Raw genomic sequence first — 25,554 nt, 5'->3', positions numbered from 1 at the left:
TGTGGAAGAACAGAAAAGTGGAAGCTGAGAAGACAAACGAAAAGACTCATGTCCTCTGCACCTTCATCGCTCTTGGGCACGTCCTGCTGTGGGGAAGACAGAGTCTGAGATGAAGTCAGGGTCAAAAGTTTGTTTATTGTGTTTGTGCAGACTGAACATCCATCGTTTCACGTACAATACATCGTGTCTCTACCCGTCAGGACTGACTGACTTCTCATGAGAGGAAACGCCTTCTTCTAATGCAGCTGCTCAAATTGACTTATCACGCAATCAAAGCATATTCACACTTTAAGTCCAAACGTTCTGGAGGTGTCTGTGACTTTAACAGCATAAATGGCCTTAAGGAAGAAAGGAGCTGATCCAACAATTGTTCTGCTGCTCCACAGCAGAAGATCGAAAGTATTCAGGTGTGTGTGTGCAGGTGTCCCAGTTAAAGAATAAAACAAGTCACAACTGTGGTGAAGACCGGTTGAACCGAGAACGAACCAAGTCCTGCTTTATTCTCAGCAGGACGCTCCATCACACCCTCTTTGCTCTCCTGGTGGCAGCAGCGCGTCTCTGGTTGATGGTCTTAGTGGTGACACGGAGCTTACGAAGACGAAGCTGCCGCAGCCTGAGCTGCAGGTCCTTAGGGAGCTTCCCCCCCTTCGCTAAAATCTCTTTTAGTCTCTGTTTGGGCATCTTGGTGAGGCGGAAGTCGCAGAGGGTGGGGTAGTGCTCGTACATGACCTGGCAGGTGCGGGTGGAGGGGAAGTAACCCTCTGCGCTGGCCGTCACCTGGTACTCACCAGGATTCAGCAGCCGCCAATAGTCACCGTCTGCCACTGCAAAATAAGAGACAAATGCTTTAAATAAAACATGATGGTGGAACATTCCACTATTTTCTGATTAATATCTTTCTACCCATCAACAGATCTTCAGCATGTAGTTTAACACTACAGGCCAGAACACTGAGTACACCAAAGAGTTTCTGTTGGCTGCAGTGGATAACATTCAAACTTCGGTAATCTTCGTAAACTGCTATATACAGAGCACTTTCTTCCTTTTTACAAACTCACTGTGCTGATGTGAAACTGTACCTGATCTAATGTGATGATCGATGTCATCGACCTTGATGATGGCATCTGCTATTCCAGCCTCGGTGTCTTTGTCCCGAACTACGCCCTTAATTCCACGGTGAACCTAAAAACAGCAGACAGAGAAATGACGCCTCACTGTTTCAGTGGGGCTGCAGATCCAAAACACTGTAGAAAGAGTTGACCTGACCTGCTCCATATAAACCAGCAGAGACTCTCGGTTGTTCTCCCACTCGATAGGAAGCTCGCTGGCATGAGGGAATTTATCACAGGACAACTCCACGGTCACCTCAAAGCAGTTGGTGTGAAGGTAGCTGAAATCATTCATACCTGTAGAGCAGACAAAACAGAAAATGCTGAAAATCAGTTTTTCTTCTGTAATGGTCAATCAGCAGCTCTGCTCTCGTTATTTTACCCTGAAACTGAATCCACATTAATGTACAGGACCACTTTGGGATTTACATTTTGTGTAACTGCTGTCGGTCTACTCCGAATAAGATCCAAGGGCTCATAGCAGCATCAATCATCCCCCATCCTCACTTTAAAACACACACTTTCTTACTTCCTGGTACGATGTGCCAGTCGGCCCCATTGATGATGTTGTTATATCTGAGGAAGTCCTTGTTGTGGCAGGGTCTCCGGTCCGGGTTGGACATCACCTGATTGTATATGAGAACATGTTCAGTGCATATTGTGGACGGATGATTGCAAAGTGAGAACAGCAACGGCAGGAGAAAGGCTCGACCTGATTGGTGCTGGCGTAGGACGTGGCCAGCCAGCGGAAGAAGCTCTCGTCCGGCGTGGGCGTGTGTTCACGAGGGGCCCAGTCCCGGGTCATGTCGTACGGGTAGGTGACCACCAGCTCGCCGCCATGGAGGTTTGCACCAAGAACAAACGGGATGTTCTGCATCCAGTTGATGACAGCTCGGGTCTCTGACGCCACCTGGTGAAATTACAGTCAGGACAGACTCGACTCAGTTTGTCCACATTTTTACTTTCAGCCAAAAAGAGGAAGATGAAGAGCCACACTGCTCCCAAATATGAGGCTCAGTAACAGAAGGAGCTGATGATTTGGAGAATTAGAAAAACAATCACTTCTGTTGTGTGTTTGCTTACAAAGGCCTCCTCAGAAGTGTACTGCTCAGGGATGGGGAAGTAGTGGTTGATGAGCTTGGACCGGTCTGTCTCCAGCTCGATGGCAGTCCACATCACCGAATTGAGATCAGCAAAGTTGTGGTTCATGTCGATACCTTCATAGCTGTAACGCCCCAGGGCCCAACCCGCCAGCTCCGAGCCCTGTGGATTAAATCAAGTGGGATGTGAATGTTCAACCACACCAGAGTGCAACATGTCCTTTGGTTCTTTATTATATATTCCCAGCATTATAGTGTTATTGGTAAATACAGTACTGTTGTTACTAACACGGCTCATCGTATGTTATGAAGCCTTTTAAGATATAAGATGGTCAGAGATCCCAGCCCAGTGTGGGACTTTGCATCTCCAGGCACCTTTTTAAAGGCCATTTCATATCCATCAGGGTTCATGGAGGGCAGCAGGTGGATGCGAGTCTCCTTAACTAGGTGGACGATTCTCTGGTCGCCCCTCTTGTATTCCTGACACATGTACTGCATCAGATTCAGCAGAAGCTCTCGGCCGAGCACCTCGTTCCCATGCATCCCTGCAACATATCTGAACTCTGGTTCTCCTGCAGGGGACACCAAAAACACAGACACAGGCCGTGATAGACTGGACTCTATTTATTCACTTTATCCTGTTTCTAATGTTCGAAATGCGACAAGGCAGACAGACCATTTAAAAATATAAAGACAGAGCAAGAAAAACACGGTCCCTGCACACACACCTGGCACTTTTATGTTGTTTACATCACATCAGCAGGTTAGATTATTATTTGTTGCTGCAATGTATTAACATGTGCAGTGAACTCAGCACCCTTACAGTGTCTGTTTTCAACGTAGAGCTGCACAGAAGACAGACCTGGATCTGCTCCACATACATGACACTGGCAGACAGCTGTGAAATCTCACACATCCTCTTCAAAAATGTTTATGGAGACAAGTTTGAGCTGAGAAAATGTTCGGTGAGGGTTCTCCTGCTTTCTGCCCTCAACAGAAAACTTAGTGTGAAAATGTAACTGATACTGTGTGCTCAGTGGTTTACAGCAGGAAGCTCTCTATGTACTGTAACTGAGTATTGGGCTCATTTGAGTCAATGAGATCTAGCGAAATTATGGGGTTGTGACCAGATTGAGGGTGTATTTGGTCAGGAAACCGGTGTGAATATTTGAGGTAAAGTTATAATTACTGTATTTTCCACACTATAAGTCTTTTTTCCTCCTCTGGCTTGTCCTGCGACCTACACAGTGAAGCGACTTATATGTATATTTAGTCATTTAGTCAAGTAGTCACTAGTGTTACATGGCTCTCGACTCAAATGAAGATAATACTGGACCAACGAAGAAGTAAAAATGCTAATGTTCACATTAAACTCCTAGAAAATACGGTATTTTCTGGTTCCTATATTCGTGTGTTGAACAGCCATGAGAAGAAAAGCAGGTATTACTTTACTTACAGTTTGTTAAAGCCATGGTGTTGATTTGCTTTTCTCTCTTTCAAAGACTATAAAGTTATAATTTCCAGGAGGTGAACAATCGGATTGTCTGGTTTTACTGGTTTTGCTTCATTTATTTATCTTAGTATTCGATATTCAAACTCTGTTTTACTGGGAGCATCAGAACAAACTTTCAGACACACATTACATGACAAACTACACAGCAATGCAGAGAGAAAGACATTCACAGTTACATAATCTGTGGAAAGCAAAAGGACAGAGGAGAATATTGGACAACTCTGAATGAGTTCCTGCAGTGGAACATTAGATGGAACCAAACCAGTGGAAGCCTGTGGAAAAACGGCTCTGGAGAAAAAATAAGGAGGGATGTTGTTAAAGCCTGGAACTGATCTGACATACCAATAAAAAACATCACACTTGAGGATGGAGTTAAAAATACGTTATCTTTTATCATCACAACTGTGATCATATTGTCTCATGTCTTTCACTCTCCCTCTGCTGCCTTCACTGCCGTGCGCTTTGGCAGGAAAACTCAGCAGCCATGTGGGCAGACCTGAGGAGGCCAAAGAAAACATTTGTAGACCTCAGAGCAAACCAAGAGGAACTGCGCACATCTACGTTTAACACAGCGCCCGCCTGTCTTGGGATACAGCGGCAGCCACTGTAGGGTCAGCCCTGACCCTCTGACCCCTGTCACATAAAATGCAGCGTGGCAGCAGCTGCAGCACTACCCTGACAAGTCTGACATCCAGTATCACAGAGATTCATGAGGTGGGTCAAAAAAAAAAAAAAAAAAAAAATCACACATTTTAAAAGTAAAACATTTTTTTCTCAATTGTTGTTTTTTTTTTAGATGTAAACATCATAAATCCTACTTTAGTCTCAGCATGTCTCACCCAGCTCGTGTTTTCCAGGGTTGTCAGAGATCTCCATGACGTAGAGCTTCAAACCTGTGTAGCTCTTTCCGATGCTGTAGATACGGGTGATGTCAGGACACGCCTCATGCACCAGCTTCATCAGCTAGAAAACAAAAGTCCATGTTGTTACTGATTTTATTGAACAGCAATTAACGAATAAATGGTACATGAAATGCAAGAGCAAGTTTTTCCTTTGAAATAATACGTCCCAGTCGATAAATATTTACATATATATGAAGAACCTGCACATCCTGCAGATTGACTGTATTACTGTAGTAATTCACATCATCGGGTACAGAAACCAAATGTGTGAAGCAGATTATTGTCGAGTTAGATCTTTATGGTGATGATGTAAAAAAAGCACACTGACTGAAGTTGTGTTAAAATGCTGACATGTATCTCCACATATGGACTCTGGACGCGTGTGTTTGTTTCTGTGGGCTGTTTTCTGACCATCAGATTCAGGATGGCGTCTTCAGACAGACCTCAGCTGCCACAAAGGAGGGAAACCTCTCAATATTTGTTTTTTGGTAGGACTGAGTCCAGACCACACTGGGAAATTCAAACAGTCACTGCAAAAACCAAAAACTGGTACATTTGTCAAAGAGTTTCACTTCTAAACTTCTCGACAGAGATTCATCTGTGGACAAGTAAAGTTTAAACATAAAAACAAACTCTGGTGATCTCCTCGTACCTTTCTCATCTCCTTGTAGTTGTGGTGTCTGAAGTCCAGTTTGTCTTTGGACTCAGTCGGCTCAGTCTGCCACGGGTAGATATTATTTGGATCTATGACATGGGAAAGGTGAGTGTTACTACGGCCAGATGTGGTGTAACATAATCACGATCCCAGCTGTTGGTCACCTGTACCTGGGAGTGTGCAGCCTAAGACCTCAGCTCTCAGGCAGATGTCTCCCTCTGTCCCGTTCTGGTACCAGGTCTGTGGGTTGATCCGGATGTAACGTGCGACCGTGGAGGTGTTGAACAGGGCGAGCACAGGTGTCTCTGTGTCCTGGTTCCCTTCATATACCTTAAACACAGGAAGTCCAATGAAAGAAAACCTAACAGCGTCTTTTCAGGACAGCAGGTCTCACTGCAGTGACTTTACTTTCTTCCATTTAGCATCTGCTGCATGACTTAACAGTTTGTTGGTTTTTATCAATTAATCAATATCTTTTTTTAAGCTATAAATGTGTTCCCAGAGTGCATCATGGCCCTGGGTTTGTAGATATACTATACTGTATATCTACAAACCTACTGTAGTTTTTTAGACTGTGTTGTGTTAGTTTATAAGGTGCATGTCCAGTAATGAACAGAGCATTACTTCATCATAGCAGCACTGTAAGGCTGTAACAATAATCACAATAGTCAATAATCACAGTCTGAACACCAGAGCAGCAGGAAAAGTGCACAGAGAAGAAGAGAGGTAAGAGCTCAGGGTGAACGGTGAAGAAGATGTTGTTCGCTCACAGCCTCCTCGGTCCCGTTCATGCTCGGCTTCCAGACCAGAGAGTCGTTGCTGAACTGCACCTTGTAGGTATGAACCAGGTCCCATCTGTGTGTGAGCGAGACACATGCAGTGTTAGAGCAGTTATCATCCATTTCCTCTCTCTGGCGCTATAAAACCTGCGTCCTTCAGCGCTGACCTCCAGATGGAGTTGCGACCCTGGAGGATGACACCAGTGAAGCGAGTCAGTCGTCGAGCATCAACCTCCAGCCACTGCTGCTCGTCTTTGTGCTGAGCGCACCAGGCGCCATCGTAGATATCCCCGTCCTCAATCCCAGACTGAAGCACACACAGGAAAACAAAATAAACCCTCATAGTTGTCGTAGAGTGTACACAGCAGAGCGTTGGCAGCTGCTGTGCTGTTACCTGGATGTTGAGGCGGCTGCGGTGGGGGCCCAGGCCTCTGCGTTTGTAGGACGACGCTCTCAGCTGACCGTCTTTGACTTTGAGTGACTCCAGACCCAGCGGAGGACACTCTGACAGTCAACAGGGATAAACTACTGTTACAATCACACAACGTTCATAGAGCAGCACAGAAAGTGGGATCTGAGCTTCTACAGGTAAAGTGTAGATAAATGTTTTTCACCGACAGTAGCAGGTGACTCACTGAGCACTGGCATTAAGATTCACTTCCTCCTCCAGCACAAACACACTGTGCTCACAATAAAGTAAAAGAAAGGTTGATAACGTCTTTCTACAGGTCCCAGAGAGCACTTAGACGCCACTTACATGACTTTAAGCATCGTGACCTTATTCCTGTTTTAACTGATTCACTTTGGATTTTTGATCAGTCAGAGGAACGTTACGATTCTGGTGCAGAGTTTTGTGGCTGATTACAGCAAAACGTACATATTGTTTAGGGCCATTGGACATCACAGGTACTGAGTAAACTAACTAACGAACTGGAAGACGTGTGTGTTTCTGTGTTCAGTGAGCCTGCGTTTAACGTCAAATTACATTAGGAAAAAAAAAAGTCCTGAAACAGCATCTCCTCATACCCGAGGACCTTAACACAGTAACATGTCTGTATCGGACATGACTGCAGTTATACAAACATCAAACACGTGTGAGAACAGCAACAACCACTAAAAAGAGAGGAAAGGAAAAAGGGCTGGTCTGTTCATGTCTTTAGATGTTTAATGTTATATAACCAACAGGGATTTCTTTTACGAATGTGACGAGTGACACACGAAGGAAAATAAAAGAGAGCAGGAGCAGAAATGCAGATGTTTCCTACAGGGCAGCAGGTCTCACTGAACAGCTGGATGAGTCTGACAATGACAAATATAATAATATGAGCAGATACTGTTCATACATTTATTCAAATTAACACCACTGACATATTTCCCAATAAAACCAAAGAAGCTAAATTAAAGAGCAGTGAACAAAGAAAGCTGAACTCTCTTTAAACCTCCCCCACGTCCTCAGACAGACGCTCTTTGTCTGGAGGGTTCAGCTCGGTCCAAATGGCCTCTCCCTGCCAGGAGGCTTTTCTGGCTGCTAACACGTATAGAAGCAGCATAAATGAACGTTACCTTTGAAAACCCTTTCCCCCTTTTGCCCTGTAGTCCAGCTGAATCCCTGATGAGCTGTTTGTGACTCAGCTCTAAAATGCAGTGTCTCTCTGTTGCCGTCTGGATTCCTGACAAACCACAAACTTTTGAATCTGAGCCAGTGAGATTTGGCAAACGGTCGATGATGCCCCAGAAACAAAATCACTGCGTTTATTGAACATTAACACAGCCCACAACATAGCTGACTATCTGGGCAAATAGACTCCACTGGGAGAGAAACTCAGTCAGGTGTGTTTGTTGGTTTTAGGGCAAAATCTAAAATGCTTCTGAGCTGTAGCTTTTTGAGGGAGAAGAACATTATTGTGTTTCCACACTCTGAGTAAAATGAATATAAAGGAGAAAGACTGTGGGCTGCTACTTGTCTGATCTCTCACATCCACTCCCCTAAAACCCTTTCCATTGCCTTCTGTTCTCCCTGTAAAAGAACCACAGGGGGAGGATGGAGCCATGAGGCACCTCATCAAAGAAACTTTGCCCACATCCCGAGTCTCGTCTCCCTGGGCTCCTCGGCAAGAATCACTTTACCAGACGGTAATATTATAAGAAATAATTCCAAGCAGGAGAGTGTCTGGTATTCCTCCCCACCCCTGGGAAAAAGATGTGATAAACACTGGAAAAGTTCCTCCCTCATCCAGAAGTAGAAGAAGGCACAAAACACCAATTCCAGGCAGTCAAGTGAACGATCGACAATAACGGGCCTTTAATAGGCACCAGTGTGAATCAGCACACATCCATTTGTACTGTAAATCCCTTTCCTAGCATGGCACCTTTCCAGCATTGACATGAACAGGTTTCAATCGGGGTCAGGACTAAGAGCTGCTTCCTGAGCATTTCTTTCTGGTGAACCTCAACCAGCTAATCTCTGCTTCAACTGTCCCCTCTATGTACACACACTCAGTTAACTAACACACACACACTCAGCCGGCTGAACTCCCAGTCCACACAAATACAGTCATATAACACTATAATGTGCAAAATGTGAGATACGTCCGTACGTATAAACACACATTTACAGGAAGACGTGCACAGAGCAGCTGGTTGACCAGCAAACGAAACAGAAACAAAACCTCAACACAAAAAACATTAACCCAACGATGTTAATAACTAGTTTTGAAGTAGTTGACTTTAGGGTTAGAGAGAGTGACAGGCAGGAGAGAAATAATACAGAGGAAAGCTGGACAAATAACTGGTAATAATGAAGGAAGGAGAAAAAAGACAAAGTGAAGATTCTTTAACTGCAGGCGCAGGGAGGCCAGTGGGTAAACATAAGGGATATCTGTGTCTCTGATCAGCTCTCAGTTTGTATCAGAGACAGCAGTGAAGTTTATGGTTTAACTCAGCAGAGATTTCATTTCTTCACAGTATAAAGGTTCAGACATACAGTATGCACCGAGACCTGGGTCTGAATTTAGTGTTAAAATAGCAAATAGTCTGTTGCCTTCCAGGTTTGCCTCATAGGACAATTCAGAGTCGCTGTGAGTTTCAAATTGCCCAGTGAGCCTTTAGATGTCGGTGCACTAACACTTCAGTCAGACTGAATTGTCCTGATGCACTTAACCCACTTTTTCAAGCTGGGGAAAGCAAAGAAAACTATTTGCACCAATATCTGACCCTCGTCTGCTCCGACATACTGTACGCTTTAGGGCTAATCCCAATACATACGTGGGACTGTCTCCGTGGCCACAGACAGGCTCACACGCTTTTTGACCTGGAGTTTGGATTTCTTAACAACCCTGGGCTTCTTGGTGAGGACTCTGGATCTCTTCGGGATTGTTTTGGGCTTCTGTGTTACCTTGAGGCTCCTGGAGAACCTCACTGCTATAAAAAGGCAAATTATTTTATGCACAGTACAAGTTATTCATATATTGTTGCGGACGGCTTCAGAAATGAGAAATAACGTGTTCACGATTGAGCTCCAGAGCTGCTGCTAGGCAGATTTTTTAAACTTTAGGGAGAGTCAAGCTAGCTGGATTTTCTCAGCTAACTCTTTGCATTAAATCAAATGCACATCTTTCCAAAAACACAAGAGGATACGGTCGAGTGCCACAGCAAGCAGCACAAACCACTTTTCAAAATAGGGCTGCATTTATGGAAATACTGCTTCCGGCTCCACTGTATAGGTTGAGCAATCTGATGGTGTCAAAGGGCGTGAGGGGTCCTGCTCATTTTTGGGTCTGAGGCATTACACCGAACATCTGGTTTTCATCAGAAGAAAACACACAAACCAAACTGTCTCACCACACACAGGGCATAGTGTGGAACCTCCTCCCCCATCCCTCGGTCACTCACTGAGAGCAGATATGCAAAGACCAACAGAACTCTGTGAACACTGAGAACAGGCTTTGAGGAACCCCGAAGAAAAAATTAATCTTTTAAAAAAAGTTATCACTTAACTTGTTAAATATCACACAAATGCTAAACTTTTGCTTGTAAATATTATGCATTGGTATTAAACAGGATTTAAATCCCAATTTTAAATTTAGAATAAACAGTGATTCACTCACCTAATTCCACAGGACCTTCTTCTTCAACTTTTCTGGGAACTGCTCTGTCTGCTGCTTTATCAGTATCCTCAGCCAGAGGTCTGGGGGTGGTTGACGTTCCATAACTGGCAGTGAATCCTGTGGCAGGAACATCAGTGGTGTTTGGAGTGTTAACTTTCTCTGCAGAAAGGAGGCTCAGAGTTGCAGTAAAAGCTCCATCCACAGTGGACTTCAGTGCAGCTGCATCATCAGCAGCTCCACCTGAAACGATCACAAATGACCCCCAATGCAGCAATAAAAGCAAAAAGAGATGCAGAACTTCTGCCATAGTAACTCTTTCCTGCAGGAACCCTCCAACACTAAACTTCCCTGACACTGCAGCTCTGTCAAGGACCCGACTGCACAAACAACTTCCAGTCACAGACTTACAAAATAAAACAAGCACTGGAGTAGTTTAAATAACACTGTAGGAATAAATGAACCAATGAAAAGGTGAAAGAATAACTTACCTGTCTCTGACAGTGATTATCAAATGTTTATTTTTTCACTCTGAAATCCACCAGGTGTTAAGTAAAAATGCTTTTATTTTGAAGGCATAATCAAAAATCCTGACATGGCTTGGATGTAGTGAAGGAGGACATGAGGATAGTTGGTGTGGGTGAGGAGGATACAGAGGATAGGGTTAAATGGAGGCAGAGGATTCGCTGTGGCGACCCCTGAAGGGAGCAGCCCAAAGGAGAAGAATCAAAACTCCTGACATCTCTCTTGTTCACCAACCTGACACATTTCTGCTGTACTAACAACCATCCGACCGGTTTATTCAGGGATTACTCTGTCAGTTCTTCATCTGAGGAGCAGAGATATTGAACAACATACAGAGCTAGAAATCTAAGGATTTACTTTTTTTTTAGTTTTTCATTACAAACCCTCAGAAATGGCTGTACAGTGACACCTGGTGTCCCTGAAAACTTCAGAAGTGACAAATTTTTAAAATATTGCCTTGATATCTCAGGTTATTGTTCATGCTCCAGTTTTCCTTCAACACATACACATTTTAAAGACACTCACTGTTCTGGTTAAACAGATTTAATGGCACAGATGCGAGTTTAATGGTAAATCTGCACATCCAGCAAGTTACAGATCTGTAAACCATTAAGTCATAATTCAAGCACTCAATGTGGGAAAAATGTCTGAAAACGAAATGTTATCAATTTGAATGTATTGTTTGATTCTCCATACTGACAGTAATATGAAGAATTTTGAAGTGATGCCACACAGCTTTGGTTGTAAAGATAGAAACACATGACACTATTTAACCAGGTCTTCTTAGAAAAAACACTAATAAAAAATATATTTACAATGAGTCTAATTTTTAAAACAAAAATGAGGTCTGGTAACTACACTTCTCACCCCAAACGTCAACTCCCGTCTCTGAAGGAGAGAATCAAATGTCTGAAGTTCAGATGCTCAACAGCAGAATCTTATTTAATTGAAAAAGAAAATATGTAAAGGATGAATTAATGGAATGTGTTTTAATTTGGACAAGTGTGAAAGAAGGTTTCTTAATATCTGCAATAAAGTATTATAAAATATTTGCAGTTAACGTGTCCTACACAGATTTGTTTGTGGCACAAACAGAAAAAAGGTTTTTCAGGTAAATAAGGCTCCACTGTGCAAACCCCAGAACTCCAAGGACCCAGAAAGATTCACCGGTGCAGTAAAATGACAGAACTGAAAGGGTGCAGTAGTGTCCAGAGTGAGGAGAGCATGAGTGAGAACATTCAGCCCCCATTTCAGGTCAAAGATCTCAAGGTTTCCAGAGCTTCAGGAGTCCGTCCTCGCTGTAGGTGGCGATGAGATTCTGGTGGGGGTGGTGGGCGATACCGATCACATCCTTCTCGTGGACCTAAGGGGGGGAGGGAGAGAGGTGAGCAAGATCTTAAAGTCAGAAAACTGTAACAGGCCAAGCATATTTTATCAAAGTAGTCTAGTAAAAATGAAATCAGCAGAAATGCCTGCATCAAAACAAAAATGACAAAAACAAGAACATAAGATTCTTCATGTGAAAGTTAATTCTACTTAAAAAACATTTGCATTTAAATGTATAAACAATCCATTAATCCAGTCTAGTGATAATACGGTCTGCTTGTATGGTACTAACTTGTGTAACAGCTAAAAGATGTAGTACACAGAAATTAATATTTGTGGATTATTGATATGAACAGTGACTCTTTGATCTCTTTGTGATCTTGTTCAGTAACGTACCGTCAGCGTTCTCTCCAGTTTACCGGTGACTGTGCTGAAGCAGTACAGCACAAAGTCTTCACCCACGCAGTAGATCCACTCTCCGCGAGGCGACAGAGTGCAGCAAACAAAGTCACCACCTTCCCTCTTACCAGAGCTGAAGCTCCTCACGATCTGCACAGGGAAAACCACGTATGCATTCACGCCCACACAGCATGAATACGAGAAGGTGGGCAGATTATTATTATTATTACCCTGCTTACAAAATGAAAACACCTTTGACACACCATTAAACTATAAATTAAACTATATCACATATCTTTGGTATTTATTGTGCAGTACTTAATAAGGAAAATATAACTGTAACTAATGAGCCCAAAATAAATATTAATTTGTATATGGCAGAGCTGATGGTGTTTCAAATGACAGAGTTTTAAAGCAATTAATCCGAACTCAAGTACTTAACTAGAAAATAAGTTATCAAGCCCCTGCTGATTTGCTCCTCATACATTTACTTATTACTCCCTGTGGTTTTAATGCAGTATTGCCTGTGGTGAGGCATTTGAGTACAAACAAAAACTCAGTATTGTCACTATCCTGTTGTGTATCTATTATCAACAGAAACAAAAATACACATGCAACCAAAAATTCATGTCACAAAGAAAAGGCATAGAATCAAAATGTAAATGAAGTAGCCAGTGGCTTATGACTTGTGTTGTATTTACTGCAGTAATGATTTGACCAGACCTGTCCTTGCATGTTCATGATGACCACTGTGTTGGAGCGGTTACACACGACGAAATGCTCTGGGTTCTTAGGCAGCAGGATGACGTTGTTGACTGTGATGTCAGTTCCGGCCGACGTGCCCAGAGGCTTGAAGGTGCTTGTGCACTCAGTGGTCTTCATGTTCCACACCTGAAGCAGGTTGAACACAGGGAGAAAAGACATAGGTCATTATAACGGAGACACGTGATGCTAAAGTTTCAAATAAGAAAAAGGTAAATGAATGCCGTCTTACCTTCACTGTACCATCGGACGAAGCGCTGATGATGTGGTGGCCATCTGGAGTGAATGTTGCCTCGTTCACGAATGACGAGTGACCACGGAACTCCTTCAGAGTTTTACCTGACTTGAGTCCATGGATTCTTATGCAGAACACACAAGGACAAAATTCACAAACATCATCCAAAATGGTGATGGAGTAAAGAACAAAACCACCACTACACTGTCACATTTACAGTACATTCAGAAAAGGGTTGGGAGAACCAAGAACACTGCAGGTGTTTGGTCATGTGACTTTACCTGATTATCTGATCGAAGGAAGCACTGAGGAGCTGGCTGCTGTCTTTACAGAAGCTGACACACGTTACTCCTTTACTGTGTGCACGTTCAAACCTCCTCAGACACTGACCACTCTGGATCTTCCACACCTACACACACACAGCCCCCAATGTTTTACTACATTTTAATGTTCAACACTAGAACAAAACGATTTTTGTACAACAGAGAAACAAGCGATACAGTGAGAATCAGTAGCATTTACGAGAAGCAGAACGATGTGAGCAAGGAGAAAAGGTTTGAAAGGTCTACCTTGATCTTTCCATCCTGAGCTCCACTAGCCAACATCTCTGTGTCCCGACTGAAGCACATACACAACACTGCATCGTCCATCATCATGAAGTTATCCTGAGCCTGGTACTTCAGATCCTGTATGCGACGTGCATGCAGTTATTTCAGCAGAACACGTTTGGAAATCATAGGTGTAAATGGAGCCTTAAAAATCAATCAGACAGTAAATCTGGTTATGTACCTTTCTGATTTTCCCAGTGGTGAAGTTCCAGACCTCAATGAATCCATCCACAGAGCCGGTGACCAGGTACTGACCATCAGGGGAGAATCGTGAACACTCCACATGAGACTTCTGTCCAAACTGTGCAGACGGGAAAAAAGATCAGATGCTTAAAACAGTTAAGTCCTGAAAGATACCATAAGTACCCGTTCCTGTTGTTTTCTAACATCCATACTTTGGACAGTTACCTTGATGTGTCTGCTAAGCTGGGTGGGGAAGCGCTCCTCCTCCACATCTTTAACAGCAGCTTTACCCCTGAACAAGTCAATGGTCATACCAGGAGGCAGAAGTCCCTGATGCTGCTGCCACTTCAGAGCCTAAAGGAGCAGAACAGACAATGGACTCAATCATCATCAGCATTGTATTTGGGTAGTATTACCATAGTAATTAAAACATTGAGGTGACAAATATGTCAGGATACGATACAAATTGTTGTTTTTATAACGAGTCTCCCACTGAGGAAAGACACTCATCACACATTTATGCCCACAAATGTCTTACCTGTCCCAGCAGAGCCATGAGACGAGAGGGTGGCACCACACTGACCTCCCCTGCCAGAGCCTGAGCAATAGCAGCCCGACGCTTCTCCTTACTGCTGCCATCTGGGTACGCCTGGGCAGCAACAAACATACGTCACAATTCACTTCACTGTGGCTAAATCAGTCACTCCTGACAGACATGCTGCGGGTCTTTGGCATTAAGCAACAAAGAGTGAGATGATCTCCCACGCCATCTGGTCCGAGTGACTCAACATGGATGTACAATAGTCAGTCTGGACTCACCTCCCTGGGGTCGAAGTAAGAGCGAGCCAGCAGGTTCTCCAGGTGGATATATCTCTCTGGCTGGGTCTGTTTCAGCATTATCATGGGGTCGGTCTGTCTAAGGAGCGAGCGGGCTGCACCCAACTCTCTCAGCTCAATCAGCTCCAACACAACCTGGCCAAGAAAAAATGCAGACACTTTAATGTGAAGGATGGCATCATCTAAAAAGTTCTCTTCACTAACATAATATCCTGGAATGAGTAACAGCAACAGAAGAGAATCCGAGAAAAAGATGGAGCAGACATAACACAATTGATCCAGACCTCACCTGCTCATAAAGGTCTATCAGAGTCTTATCTGGCAGCTTCAGGGACTGGATGGCTTGCAGGACTGTATCCCAGTGGCCACTGTTTATGTCTGCCACAAAACTCTCTATACTGTCCACTGTGTTCAGAGACACCGTGGTCTCCTCCTGCAGGGTGGCAAGAGTCCGATGCAGACTATTTTCTTTTAAGTACTGCATAATCAGACGGATCACGCTGTAGGAAACACAACTGATGTAAGTCACCTGAACAAACATATGAAGCAACTCAAACTACAATGTCTTGGTTAAGCATTCAAAGTTAAATGACAGTGATAAAGGAGCAGCAGGTCGTATGGTCCGCACAGAGACTGAGACAAGCAGAACAGCTGGTGGCTCATGGCAAATACAGATCTGGTTTGTCTGATTCCTGGTGAAGTTCACTAGAGGTCGTTAGTCTGACGAGGCAGTGAAAGGTTTCGACATAAAAACTAGAAGTCCAGTTGCCATGAATCTAGTGTTTCTGCACAGAGCAGAGTTTGAGGCTAATGCAATAAATAATAAACAATAAATAAAGAAGTTTATCTTATCGTAGTGCAACGTTAGCTTTAGCTTTAATGCTAATTTAACATTAATGTAACTCTCCTGTTTCCCATGTCTACAAACAGTGAAGTACAAAAATGCATAAAGGGGCGATTTAATACCCTGAATAAGACAAACAATCTTCAAATTGCATTTAACTTATTTCGCTGCACCGAAAAACAAACGACATCCAGAACCGTGAGTTAGCTTGTTAGCTTAGCTTATTAGCTTAGCGCGCTAACGCCGGGATGAGACGGGCCTCAGCGGCTAAAAATTATCATGTGCGACGTTATAAGCGCATAGTTTATCTCAAGAACTACACTGCGTTAGGAGTAATAAATGAGATTACTTACTCTGCGGATTCCACCTCCAGAGACATGATTATTTATGTCAGAATAGCAAACGACGCTCTCGGCTCTGCAGCTACACACACGCTGGACGGCGGAAGTACCAGGAGGATTCAGGGACTTCATAATAAAAGTCTGAATTGACGCTGACTGTGTGGAGGTGGAATTTTATTCTGGTCTTAAATGAAAATCACAAGATTCAGATTCAACCTGAGACATCCAATAATACCACTATATTTTGGGGACAATTAAATCTGAACATGTTCTTTCAGAAGAATAAAAGAAGAATAAAAATCTCATTTGCTTGTTGTGGGGCTCAGAATGCCAAAAAATAGGTGCAGATTTATTCAAAAATATTATCTACAGAGATGGGACTTCATAAAAATAGCACCTATCATACAATGTCTATTAATTTTTGATACTGTCAGAGTGGTGTTGGTTTCATACTAAATGTAGATATTGATATGTGCATAGTTTTGTTTCCATGACCAATGAAGTCAATTCCTTTCAGCAGAATTTTGTCCCTTCCATTCATCCATCAGTTTACAATGATCAGGCTTCGCACAATTTTATCATACATGACCCCCAAAATATACACCAGAGAGCAGTTATTATTAAAAGCGGTGATTCTAAAGAGGCTCCAATGGACACTACCAGAATAACCTTTGTGCTAAAAATTAGTTTAGCAAGAAAATAAATCTGGGTGACTCTCAACAGAGGTTTCACTGGACTGGTTTTATTCCTGCGTCCCTATATAAAGTCAAAATACAGCTCTCCTGGGACTCGGGCACTCTGGCAATAAGATGAAGATCATTATTATGAGCCCTTCAGAAGCATTAATGTGCACAGCTATCTCCTCTTGTTACGATGCTATTCTGTGTTTTTCTGTAGTCAACAGGGGGCGCTATTTGCACAGCTAAGCCTCAGAGGCCCTCTTGACTCCCGTCTCTCTGCCAGTGAAGGTCTTTCAAGGTTATGATGATGATGCTCAGTGCAACACCACTTCAGTCTGCCGTCCCATGGCCTGGGTTTGATGGTTTTGGACAATCATGATATAATCCCAGTGTGAGTCCCATCCATACTGGAAATGAATTTGGCACCAGGAACACAGCGGACCCACTTGGTTTCATTTGCTTTTCCAGATGGAGAAATACATTGAGAGGCGATGAGGAGAAGCAGAGAGGATGGGGAGGGGAGGAGTGGTGTTTTCACACAATGCCATCACACCACAGTCATCCTGAATATATTAACATAAGAGCAGAAGAAAGATGTCAATATAATTTCTCCATCTTCTGGCATGACAAAGCAGAGGCTGTTGAGAGAATGCTTACCAATGAGGGAGACGCCGCCATGCTGGAAGACTGACAGCGACACAAAAGGCTGTAATGTAATCACTTCACGCTTTCTGAGGAAAACAAAGAAAATTCTAAATTTATGTGAGGTGCCATTCTTAGTGTGCAATAACGTTACCCGCTTCTATCATAATTAGAACACATTACCACCACAAAGAATGATATCCTTTCTGGGACGTGTTGGGAGGGAAACGTTTTAGAAAACAGAAACATACATTAAAGTGTTTCTCCATCTGCTCAGTGACGAAAGACTACCCTAGGAATCATAAGGTACCACCTCAATTAGATTCCCACATTGTTTGGAAGACAAACTAAAAGAGAAAATACTTTTGCAGTGTCAGTAGTTCACACTCAAGTCCTGGCATTTATGAACCAAACACTTATTTTCTGAAAAATAACCATCTCTCTTTGCAAAACGCTGCAGACAACTCTGCATTTCTGGCACAGGCTTCACAATCTCAGTTGCTTGTGTTCTCATGGAAACAGTTTAAAACGTTAATGTGAGAACTCACAGTTCTGGCAATGGTAATAAACCAAAGCAGAGAGCCAAAAGCAACTTGTTTAAGAGATGAATCAATACTTGACAACAGGAAGAATGGAGGAGGAGGAGGATGAAGGGCACCTCAGGATCCCACCAGGGCAGGATATGTCCTGACATCCAGATTACTCTGACATCAGTTCCATTTTCTACAGTCTGGGTCCATTCACCACTTACATATGTAATTTGAAATGCAGTATTGAGAATGTGTTTTAAATATAAAGTAAAATATTTACTTGAGTTATAAATTGTGTTTCTGTATTTTGATTTGTGTTGTACTGAAAGGAAGTACTTTTAAAAGGTGATTTGAGCATCCTAACAATTAGGCTAGGCAATACTGCAAGATTCAATGGCATTATCTTTTAATAGGCATAAACAAAATAACAATAATTCCAATGTCTTGTCAGTTAATGAGAGGACCCCTGGTGTGCTGTGTAGGATGCACTGGCTTTTTAAAGACTTGAACGGCGAAGATGCTCTGCATGCATCCTGCTTTTCAGCTAAGCTCAGTGCATTCACAAACACTGAGCCAGAGCTACGAAAAACAAAAACTGTATGTTAGGGATGTGACTCAGGATGAGATGTTGTACAACAGACTTGTGATCCAGTCCAGAAGAGAAAATACATGTAGGAATCCTTCTATTCACACTCATTAGACTGGTTCTATTCTATGACACGTAAGTCAGAAAAACTGAAAACTAGGACACTTTAATATGCAGTGTGAACTGAGCACTGCAATGTTCAAGCATCGATAAGAGGATGGAGTTTATCATTTGCATTTTGTGGTCTTGTAGACAGGACTTAAATCTGCAGCATGCTTCACTAATCTAACAGTTTTACGTGTACATAAAACTTGCATGGACATTCTCAGGGATAAAAAGAAACACCAGTTGAATCTGAAGGTAAACCCATCCACTGCCTCTTTATACCTATTTCCATCAAGTCATTTTTATGTGAACCTTACAGAGCATAGAAGTTAAAAGGTCATTAGCATTTTCTTGCACTACGTATTTAGAAACATTTCTTTTGGCCAGCAGATGCAGAGCACAGTACAAACAGCAATAAAAGCAGCTAAATCAGATGACAAAGCCCCATTGCTCTGTTCAATTCTGTTTTTGTCTCTTTAAGAGCTCTGCCCTTGACTGTACCTGGCAGTGGAACACAATGAACAAGGGCCCATTAATTTTCTGCTGAGAAGCTGCTCACGGCTCCTTTCTAATGGCCGATTTCTTTGCTAGTCAGTCAACCGTCAAGTTACGAGTGTTAGTGGGTGGAACGTGTGTGTTTTTGTGTATGTATGCATGTGTATGAATGCGAGAGGTTACAGGGGAGAGGGGCAGAGGTTGGTGCAGTAAATCTCAATGGTTCTACCCCCGTGGGATGTTTGTCTGAATCTCAGGCCTGTTCATGTGATCATTATTCTGATGGACACATCTGAAAAGCTAAAATGGTCTCTGAGAAACCTTCATTGATATTCTCAATCTTTTTTTGACACAAAGCAGGAATAAGAATTGCACTCAGTTTATTGCATATCCCACATAATGACACAGATTCAGGTTTGTTCATAATGCAGCAGCTTGCATTGGAGCGTGATAAATTATAGGCCATCAAGGTGATAAAGCAGTGAGCTGGAAATGGGATTGTGCCTGTAAGGAGCTATACTAGGCAGCACACAGGTGGACTGATATATGTTCGTATCTAAGTAGTGTAGAGATACGCCGCAGGACATATTTCTCCTATGAGAATGTAAACAGAAGCTATCCACTTATCAGGGGAATCCTCTCCTCGGCTGAAAAGCTCCCAGTGCCCTGTTGAATTTACAGAAAAGAGAAAAACACCCACAAAGTGCTGACACAAGTGGATGGTTAGGAATGCAGTAAGCTCTGCTTTTTCTTGCTGGTCTATCTCTGCTCGTTCCAGCGCCTGCACCCATGTATGTCTGACATTGACAACTTGAGGCTTTTTTTTGTCAAGTTATTTGAAAATTCACTGGAGGGTTTTCTGGACGTTAAGGCAACAAAACAGCATCTCTTCAGCCGCAGGGAGGATGAAAGACATGCTACTGGAGGGTTGCAATGGCTATGATGAGCTTTGAGGTGTGAAATATCAGCTAATGCTTTGTTATTAAAAGTTTGCATGACAGCCTTTAGTTGCAGGGCTTATGAGTCAGAGGCGAAAAGTAATACTGAGCCCTAAAGCAATGGAGAAACTGACAGTGTCAAAAGTTTCTGACTTTTCTGAGACTGTTTTGTTGGAAGCTACAAAACAAAAGATCATCATTACTTTGACAACACAAAAGTCTTTCTACCTGTTCTGACCACAGTCAAAGGTGGGGAGGAAGCACAAGACCACTGTGTGCTTATAATCTCAATGAAATTAATTGTACAAATAAGAATAATGGCACTTGAGAACAGTCTCTTCTTGAAGGCGTCTACTCCAAATCAACATCTGGCCTTGAGTGTCAGTGTCGGCTTTAGAAAGAAACAAATACTGTCAGTCGTTTAATAAGCACACACTTCAACGAAGATGCAGTGTGTTTCATGCGTTGCCTTGTACAAACTGCACGTTCATGAATGCTACGATAACAGATAAGGATTCCTCACAGCTCATAAGAACAAAGCACTCACTAAGCAGCTCCTCTGTTGATGGAGAAGTAAGAACCTGACAACCTTCTATAACCTTCAGCGTGTTTCCCTTCTCTGCCAAGGTGCAGAGGCACAAACAGCCTCTGATCATTCTATTGAGCCTCACAATTAAAACCTAATTGTGTTGAGAAGCCCATTCAACTGAGCTCACAGTAGGCCGATCCGGCAGGTTGAAATGAGGTTATTATGCAAAGCATAGAAGACAAAGGGAGTCTATTTGCAGTTAATTAACGTGGTAATTTTCTTAGTAACTGTCTAATAATTTATGCAGCCGAAGGAATGCAGAAACATAGGCCTCTGTCTGCTTGTTTCTACTGTAGCTATTCCCTCATTTGTAACCTGGCTTGACCTCAGCCTCTTCCAGAGGAGCTGCTGATCCTGTGCATGCCAATGTCTCGCTCACTGGCATGCACAGGCACCATAATAAGTAAATCCATCTTGTGTAAGTCTCTGTTGTGGGGAATGTAGTGCTAAGGGGAAGAGGGCAACATATCCACATCCAATTTTCCTGTCTTTTCTTAAAGATTAGCGTCATATTGTTTTCTCCTGTATAGCAGAACCAGTGCCAAACTGAGCTGTGCCAATGCATGAAGCCCAGGGGGACTCAGGCACATTTGGGATACTCACCGGCACAGATATCCAATAATAGAATAAATTCATCCATGGTGGTTTAATTAATGTGCACTACTGGAGTGGAACAAAGCTAGTTGATGGGATACAAGCACTCAAACAAAGACTTCATGAGACAGATACACCCAAGCTAACACACAGCTAATGTATTCAGTAATAAAGTGGAATATAGATAAATTTAAGTATTTAACCGTTGCAGTCCAGTAGAAATGTTTAAATTTAGCCCTGTTCTTCAAACCATATGCTCCTTCCTGGTGTACATACTGGAATACAGGCCAGCTGTCCACTTGGCCTCTGAGACCCTGTTGACTTTGATAGCAAGTCTTCAGAATTTCCCTCATTTGCTGGTTGAGGCTCTTTCCTCTGTCCCACAGCAACATATCCCAGCATGGAGCTAGTTTCATGCTGAAATAATGGGCTGTGGACTCTGGGCCCCATGACAGTTGTCATCTTTAGAGACAGGACTGGCGTGCATGGTTCCTTTTCAAATATTGGATGGGGCTGAAAATCAGTGGCGGGTTCTTCAGCAGGGTGACTGCAGAAATGGAAAAAGAAATCTGAAATGTCACAGCCTTTCCTCCTCTGTCCTATAACACAATCCGGTGTTTTATTACTTTTGGTGGCGTTTTGTCTCTGTAGGGCATCACAAATGAAATGAGAATAATCGATCTGCAAAGGTCACAGTCTGACAATGAGAGCCAGATGCTCTTTTTACATATGTGCATTTTAAATTTATGATGCATGTCATAACATATATTTACTGCCTGTCAAGGTGAAATGTCTTATGTTTTTTAAAGCATGATGTTTAACTACACGTCTATAAAACCGACAGTGTTTGTACCTGGAAGGCCCTTTGGACACTGTTCGAAATATAACTCTAAATTTGACTTAGCTCATAAAGACGATCTAGCGTGCAAACCTGCCTAGATTAATAATGTTCCAGCCACCTATGTACCACCAGCAGATAGAACAAGCTGGACTGAAGACAGCACAAAGGCACTAATCATGGCAGCACAGGAACAAGCTCTAAGCACAAGATTAAGAGAGGCTGGGGTCTACCACACCAGGCAGGACCCCAGGCTGTGCAAAGAGGACTCTGAGACAATCCAGCACATAGCAGGCAGGGCGTATATGGACGCCATGGACGCCAGAAAGTGGCCGGCGCAGTGTACAGAAACATCTGTGCCGAGTATGGGCTTGAAGCAGAGCGGCTGACATTAGGGGGACACCAAGCCCTGGACCAAGGGTCTAGAAGGGCCCTCTGACATAATCAGCTGTAATAAGAATAAGAATAATGCTCACTGATGCAGAGGAACCAGATACACAGCACAAATGTACACACTCAGGTGTACTGGCATGTGAAACAGAAGAAGGCGACTGTGAGCGTCTGTCAATCTCTCCCCACTCGCTGAGCTTCAAAGCAGAGCCCAATCAGCAGGACGTGAGGAGAATGACAACATGCCGGCTGCCGCATCATGTGGTTTTCTCTTCACCAGCTGTCTGATGCAGTCGGGGAGGCTGCAGGCATTGATCGGTTCAATGTGATCTCACACTGTACCAACAAATGACAGGCCATCGTCCTGCAAACAATGATTTTTGCCTCTGGGTTTTAAAAGTAGAGATTTTGCTGTATTTCATTTCATATGCATACAGGGCCTTGTCATATTACCATGTAGCTGTGAAGGTATTCGGTCTATGACCTGCAATTTGAAATCACTAAAGTAAATTCTCAGCAGTTTCATGAGAAACAGCTCTGAGAAACAGGCGAAATAACTGAGCAACATCAAACTGTCTCGGTCACCTCTTAAGGTGGAGGGTTAGGGCTGGGTTAGGGCTGCAGGCCAAGGCAAAGTGCAAACTGGTGCCTTCAACATGAGCAAAAATTTGCACTTATCCCAAAGCTCCTTCATAAATATACAGACATGAGGAAGAATGTGTGTTTTTGAGTTTACATGCAGCACCAGGGTCAGTCTGTGTGGAGCTCACAGCTCATGTCTGTACAGTTGGTATACAACACAGACAGTCCAGCTGACTAAATTACACAAGACAAACATGTATGTTGCTTGCAGGTACCAATGAAATACTGGTTTCTACTGATTTATAGGTACAGTGGAAGAAATCAAGACAATGGGGAACATGGAGTAACTTTGTGTAAACACTGGGTACCTATGGGAAATACAGGGAAAGAAAATTAGTTTGGGGAAAAACTGCATTAACAACCTTTTTCTCATTGTGTAAGGTGACAGAAGTACAGATTACTAACAGCATAGATAACATTATACAGACTGACTGCACAGGAACCTAGTTATTTTACACCAGACCCACTCATGTTGCAAGCTGTTGCTGCAGGCAGCTCCCCCCATTCCTTTCAGTCAACATTTATTCTGAAAATCATCATCAATCCCATTTTACTGATTCACTTCTAAAAAGGAAAAAACATCCTCAGGCTTCTTCTGCTGAAGGGAGATATTATGTAACATTAAATGTCTTTTGTGGCTGAGGAGAATGGGAAGAATGAATGATGTCAGAGAGCAGAGGTGTTTCTAAACCTCCATTCAGTGGAGTAAAAAGCTTATACAACACTAAAGCCCACGCAGCCCAACAGTGGAGAGCTGATAAGACTCAGAGCAAATCCAGTACAGTGGGGTGCTGGTGCAGAGGGAAAACCCAGTGTGTCCTGAAGGAATACACAGGTGACTGTGTGACTTCAAGGATGTTGGTCGAAATCCATGACAATGTTTTTGTTTTGGTGGTGGCCCTAAAACCGGCTATGAAATCAGTCTCAGAATTACACATATGGTTTATTTTCATACACAGAGAAAAAAAGCTCTTGTGGGTTCTTGATGGATCCTTCGTAGAGACTGACAAAGAAATCACAAATGTCATGTGTCTTCTCTGCTGTTACATTTCACCCTCTAAATGAAAATGGCATTTTGTCTGTGGAAAATAAGACTCGCTGTCAAAACGTAATGGAATCAAAAAGCTTTGCAAAGGTCATAGCCTGTTAATGAGAGCTGAATGGCATTTTTCATATCTGCATTTTAAATATGATGTTTATCATGCACAACAAATGTTACTGAGTTTTTATGACTACATTTATTTTTAACTAATAATTCTAAATCAGGGTTCACTTGTACGCTGTTGCCAGAGCTTTCTAGCATATTAGCCAGTCTTCATCAGCGGGTGGAGTTTTAGATCTGTTGACTGGCTGCTAGTGTTTGATCCGAGCTTCTGCTTTACCATGTGTTATTAAAACAACATGTCACTCAGCAGCGTTGCAGTCCACAGTCCACAGTTAACTGTGTCTAATTTTTCAGGTTTTGGCAGAAGGTTGGGACATAGACCGAGTCACATCACATGACAGTAGCCGAAGCAGAGGTCAGGGAAAGCTGAGTTAAATGTAATGGTTGAGTCTAGAAAACTAGGTCACTTTGATGTTTTTTATTCTCTGAACTGTATTTTAATCAAAGTGGGACTGCAGAGGTCCAAAAGGACACTTGGGGAATAGTGCTGATTTCTATTGCTCAATATAAAATCCTGCTCCCACAGAGCTCCTGGCAGTGTAAGCAGAAGTCAGTGCCTCGGGGCTAAATGATGTACCCTGTTGACTAGTGTCAGAAAAACCTGACTCCTGTAGGAAAAAGGAAAGTCCAAGTTTGTTTTTCCTTCTCTGTCTCCACATATGAACTGTGAAACATGACATCATGCTAATAAATATAGCTATTAAACATCAGAAAAACCTTTCATATATGTTCTTCTCTATTTCATCTTTTTTATTTATATCATTCTTTGCCTTTTATTTCTTCCTGTTTGGATCTTTCTTTAATGAACTGACGTCTCTATTTTTTGCTGCGGCAGGAAGCCTGTTCCCCCTCAAGGATCAATACAGTTTGTTTTATATCATCTTCGTGCGTCTGTAAAGTTAAGTGAGCATGCTTTCTCTTTATCACTAATGTGATCTGGCTCAGTCACAGTTAAATGAATTCACGCCAGGATGTGGCCTAATAAAACCACAGTCTGAACTGTCTGTTTGGGGCTTGTCTGCCTTGCTCAGGAGCATTATGATGATCTAAGTTTTAATTTTCTCAATGATATTTCTGGTTCAAATGGACTTCAGTTTTCCAGGTTGTTCGGTTTCTCTGCAGAAAACAATATTTCTGGA

General features: G+C 42.8%; 2 protein-coding genes and 1 long non-coding RNA gene across 4 annotated transcripts in view; all 3 read right to left on the bottom strand.

Moving 5' to 3' along the window:
* Positions 1–18: 18 nt before the first annotated feature.
* Positions 19–10,505, bottom strand: LOC113144371 (probable carboxypeptidase X1). 2 transcript variants are annotated; one of them, XM_026330387.1, is made up of 15 exons: positions 10,165–10,505; positions 9,323–9,478; positions 6,453–6,562; positions 6,226–6,365; positions 6,050–6,134; positions 5,450–5,609; positions 5,277–5,368; positions 4,562–4,685; positions 2,585–2,781; positions 2,193–2,372; positions 1,822–2,019; positions 1,639–1,735; positions 1,267–1,406; positions 1,080–1,182; positions 19–824 (listed from the first exon to the last, which is right to left on the bottom strand). In XM_026330387.1, exons 1-15 carry the CDS (start codon positions 10,469–10,471, stop codon positions 520–522), a joined length of 2,394 nt encoding a protein of 797 aa, XP_026186172.1. In that variant the 5' UTR covers positions 10,472–10,505; the 3' UTR covers positions 19–519. The 2 variants fall into 2 exon arrangements, with proteins under 2 accessions (XP_026186172.1, XP_026186171.1); XM_026330386.1 differs by lacking the exon at positions 9,323–9,478.
* Positions 10,506–11,213: 708 nt separating this feature from the next.
* smu1a (SMU1 DNA replication regulator and spliceosomal factor a) lies at positions 11,214–16,352 on the bottom strand. Its single transcript, XM_026331115.1, has 12 exons — positions 16,234–16,352; positions 15,326–15,536; positions 15,019–15,171; positions 14,738–14,848; positions 14,425–14,553; positions 14,198–14,317; positions 13,978–14,094; positions 13,690–13,817; positions 13,406–13,532; positions 13,135–13,302; positions 12,409–12,561; positions 11,214–12,049 (listed from the first exon to the last, which is right to left on the bottom strand). The coding sequence occupies exons 1-12, from the start codon at positions 16,257–16,259 to the stop codon at positions 11,951–11,953; spliced, it is 1,542 nt and encodes a 513-aa protein (XP_026186900.1). The 5' UTR covers positions 16,260–16,352; the 3' UTR covers positions 11,214–11,950.
* A 438-nt stretch (positions 16,353–16,790) lies between these two features.
* LOC113144972 (uncharacterized) overlaps positions 16,791–25,554 on the bottom strand; it is a 49,377-nt gene continuing 40,613 nt past the window's right edge. Inside the window, exons 2-3 of the long non-coding RNA XR_003297198.1 lie at positions 17,559–17,632; positions 16,791–17,464 (exon numbers count right to left, since the gene is read on the bottom strand). This is a non-coding gene — a long non-coding RNA (uncharacterized LOC113144972). The remainder of the gene's footprint in view (positions 17,465–17,558; positions 17,633–25,554) is intronic.

This window comes from Mastacembelus armatus, chromosome 10, assembly GCF_900324485.2.
Source record: "Mastacembelus armatus chromosome 10, fMasArm1.2, whole genome shotgun sequence".
In the NCBI taxonomy this organism is placed as follows: Eukaryota; Metazoa; Chordata; class Actinopteri; order Synbranchiformes; family Mastacembelidae; genus Mastacembelus; species Mastacembelus armatus.
This window is presented reverse-complemented; position numbering and strand designations above follow the sequence as displayed.

What these genes read in the sequence shown, in the direction of transcription:
- smu1a (XM_026331115.1), bottom strand. Translation starts at nt 16,259, where the DNA reads ATGTCTCTGGAGGTGGAATCCGCAGA. An exon ending in TGATAGACCTTTATGAGCAG is followed by an intron (nt 15,172 to 15,325) that starts GTGAGGTCTGGA and finishes TTTCTTGGCCAG; the next exon opens with GTTGTGTTGGAGCTGATTGA. An exon ending in CTCAGGATGGAAAGATCAAG is followed by an intron (nt 13,818 to 13,977) that starts GTAGACCTTTCA and finishes GTGTGTGTGTAG; the next exon opens with GTGTGGAAGATCCAGAGTGG.
- LOC113144371 (XM_026330387.1), bottom strand. Translation starts at nt 10,471, where the DNA reads ATGGCAGAAGTTCTGCATCTCTTTTTGCTTTTATTGCTGCATTGGGGG. An exon ending in ATGAAATGGCCTTTAAAAAG is followed by an intron (nt 2,373 to 2,584) that starts GTGCCTGGAGAT and finishes TTTAATCCACAG; the next exon opens with GGCTCGGAGCTGGCGGGTTG. An exon ending in ACACTTCTGAGGAGGCCTTT is followed by an intron (nt 2,020 to 2,192) that starts GTAAGCAAACAC and finishes TAATTTCACCAG; the next exon opens with GTGGCGTCAGAGACCCGAGC.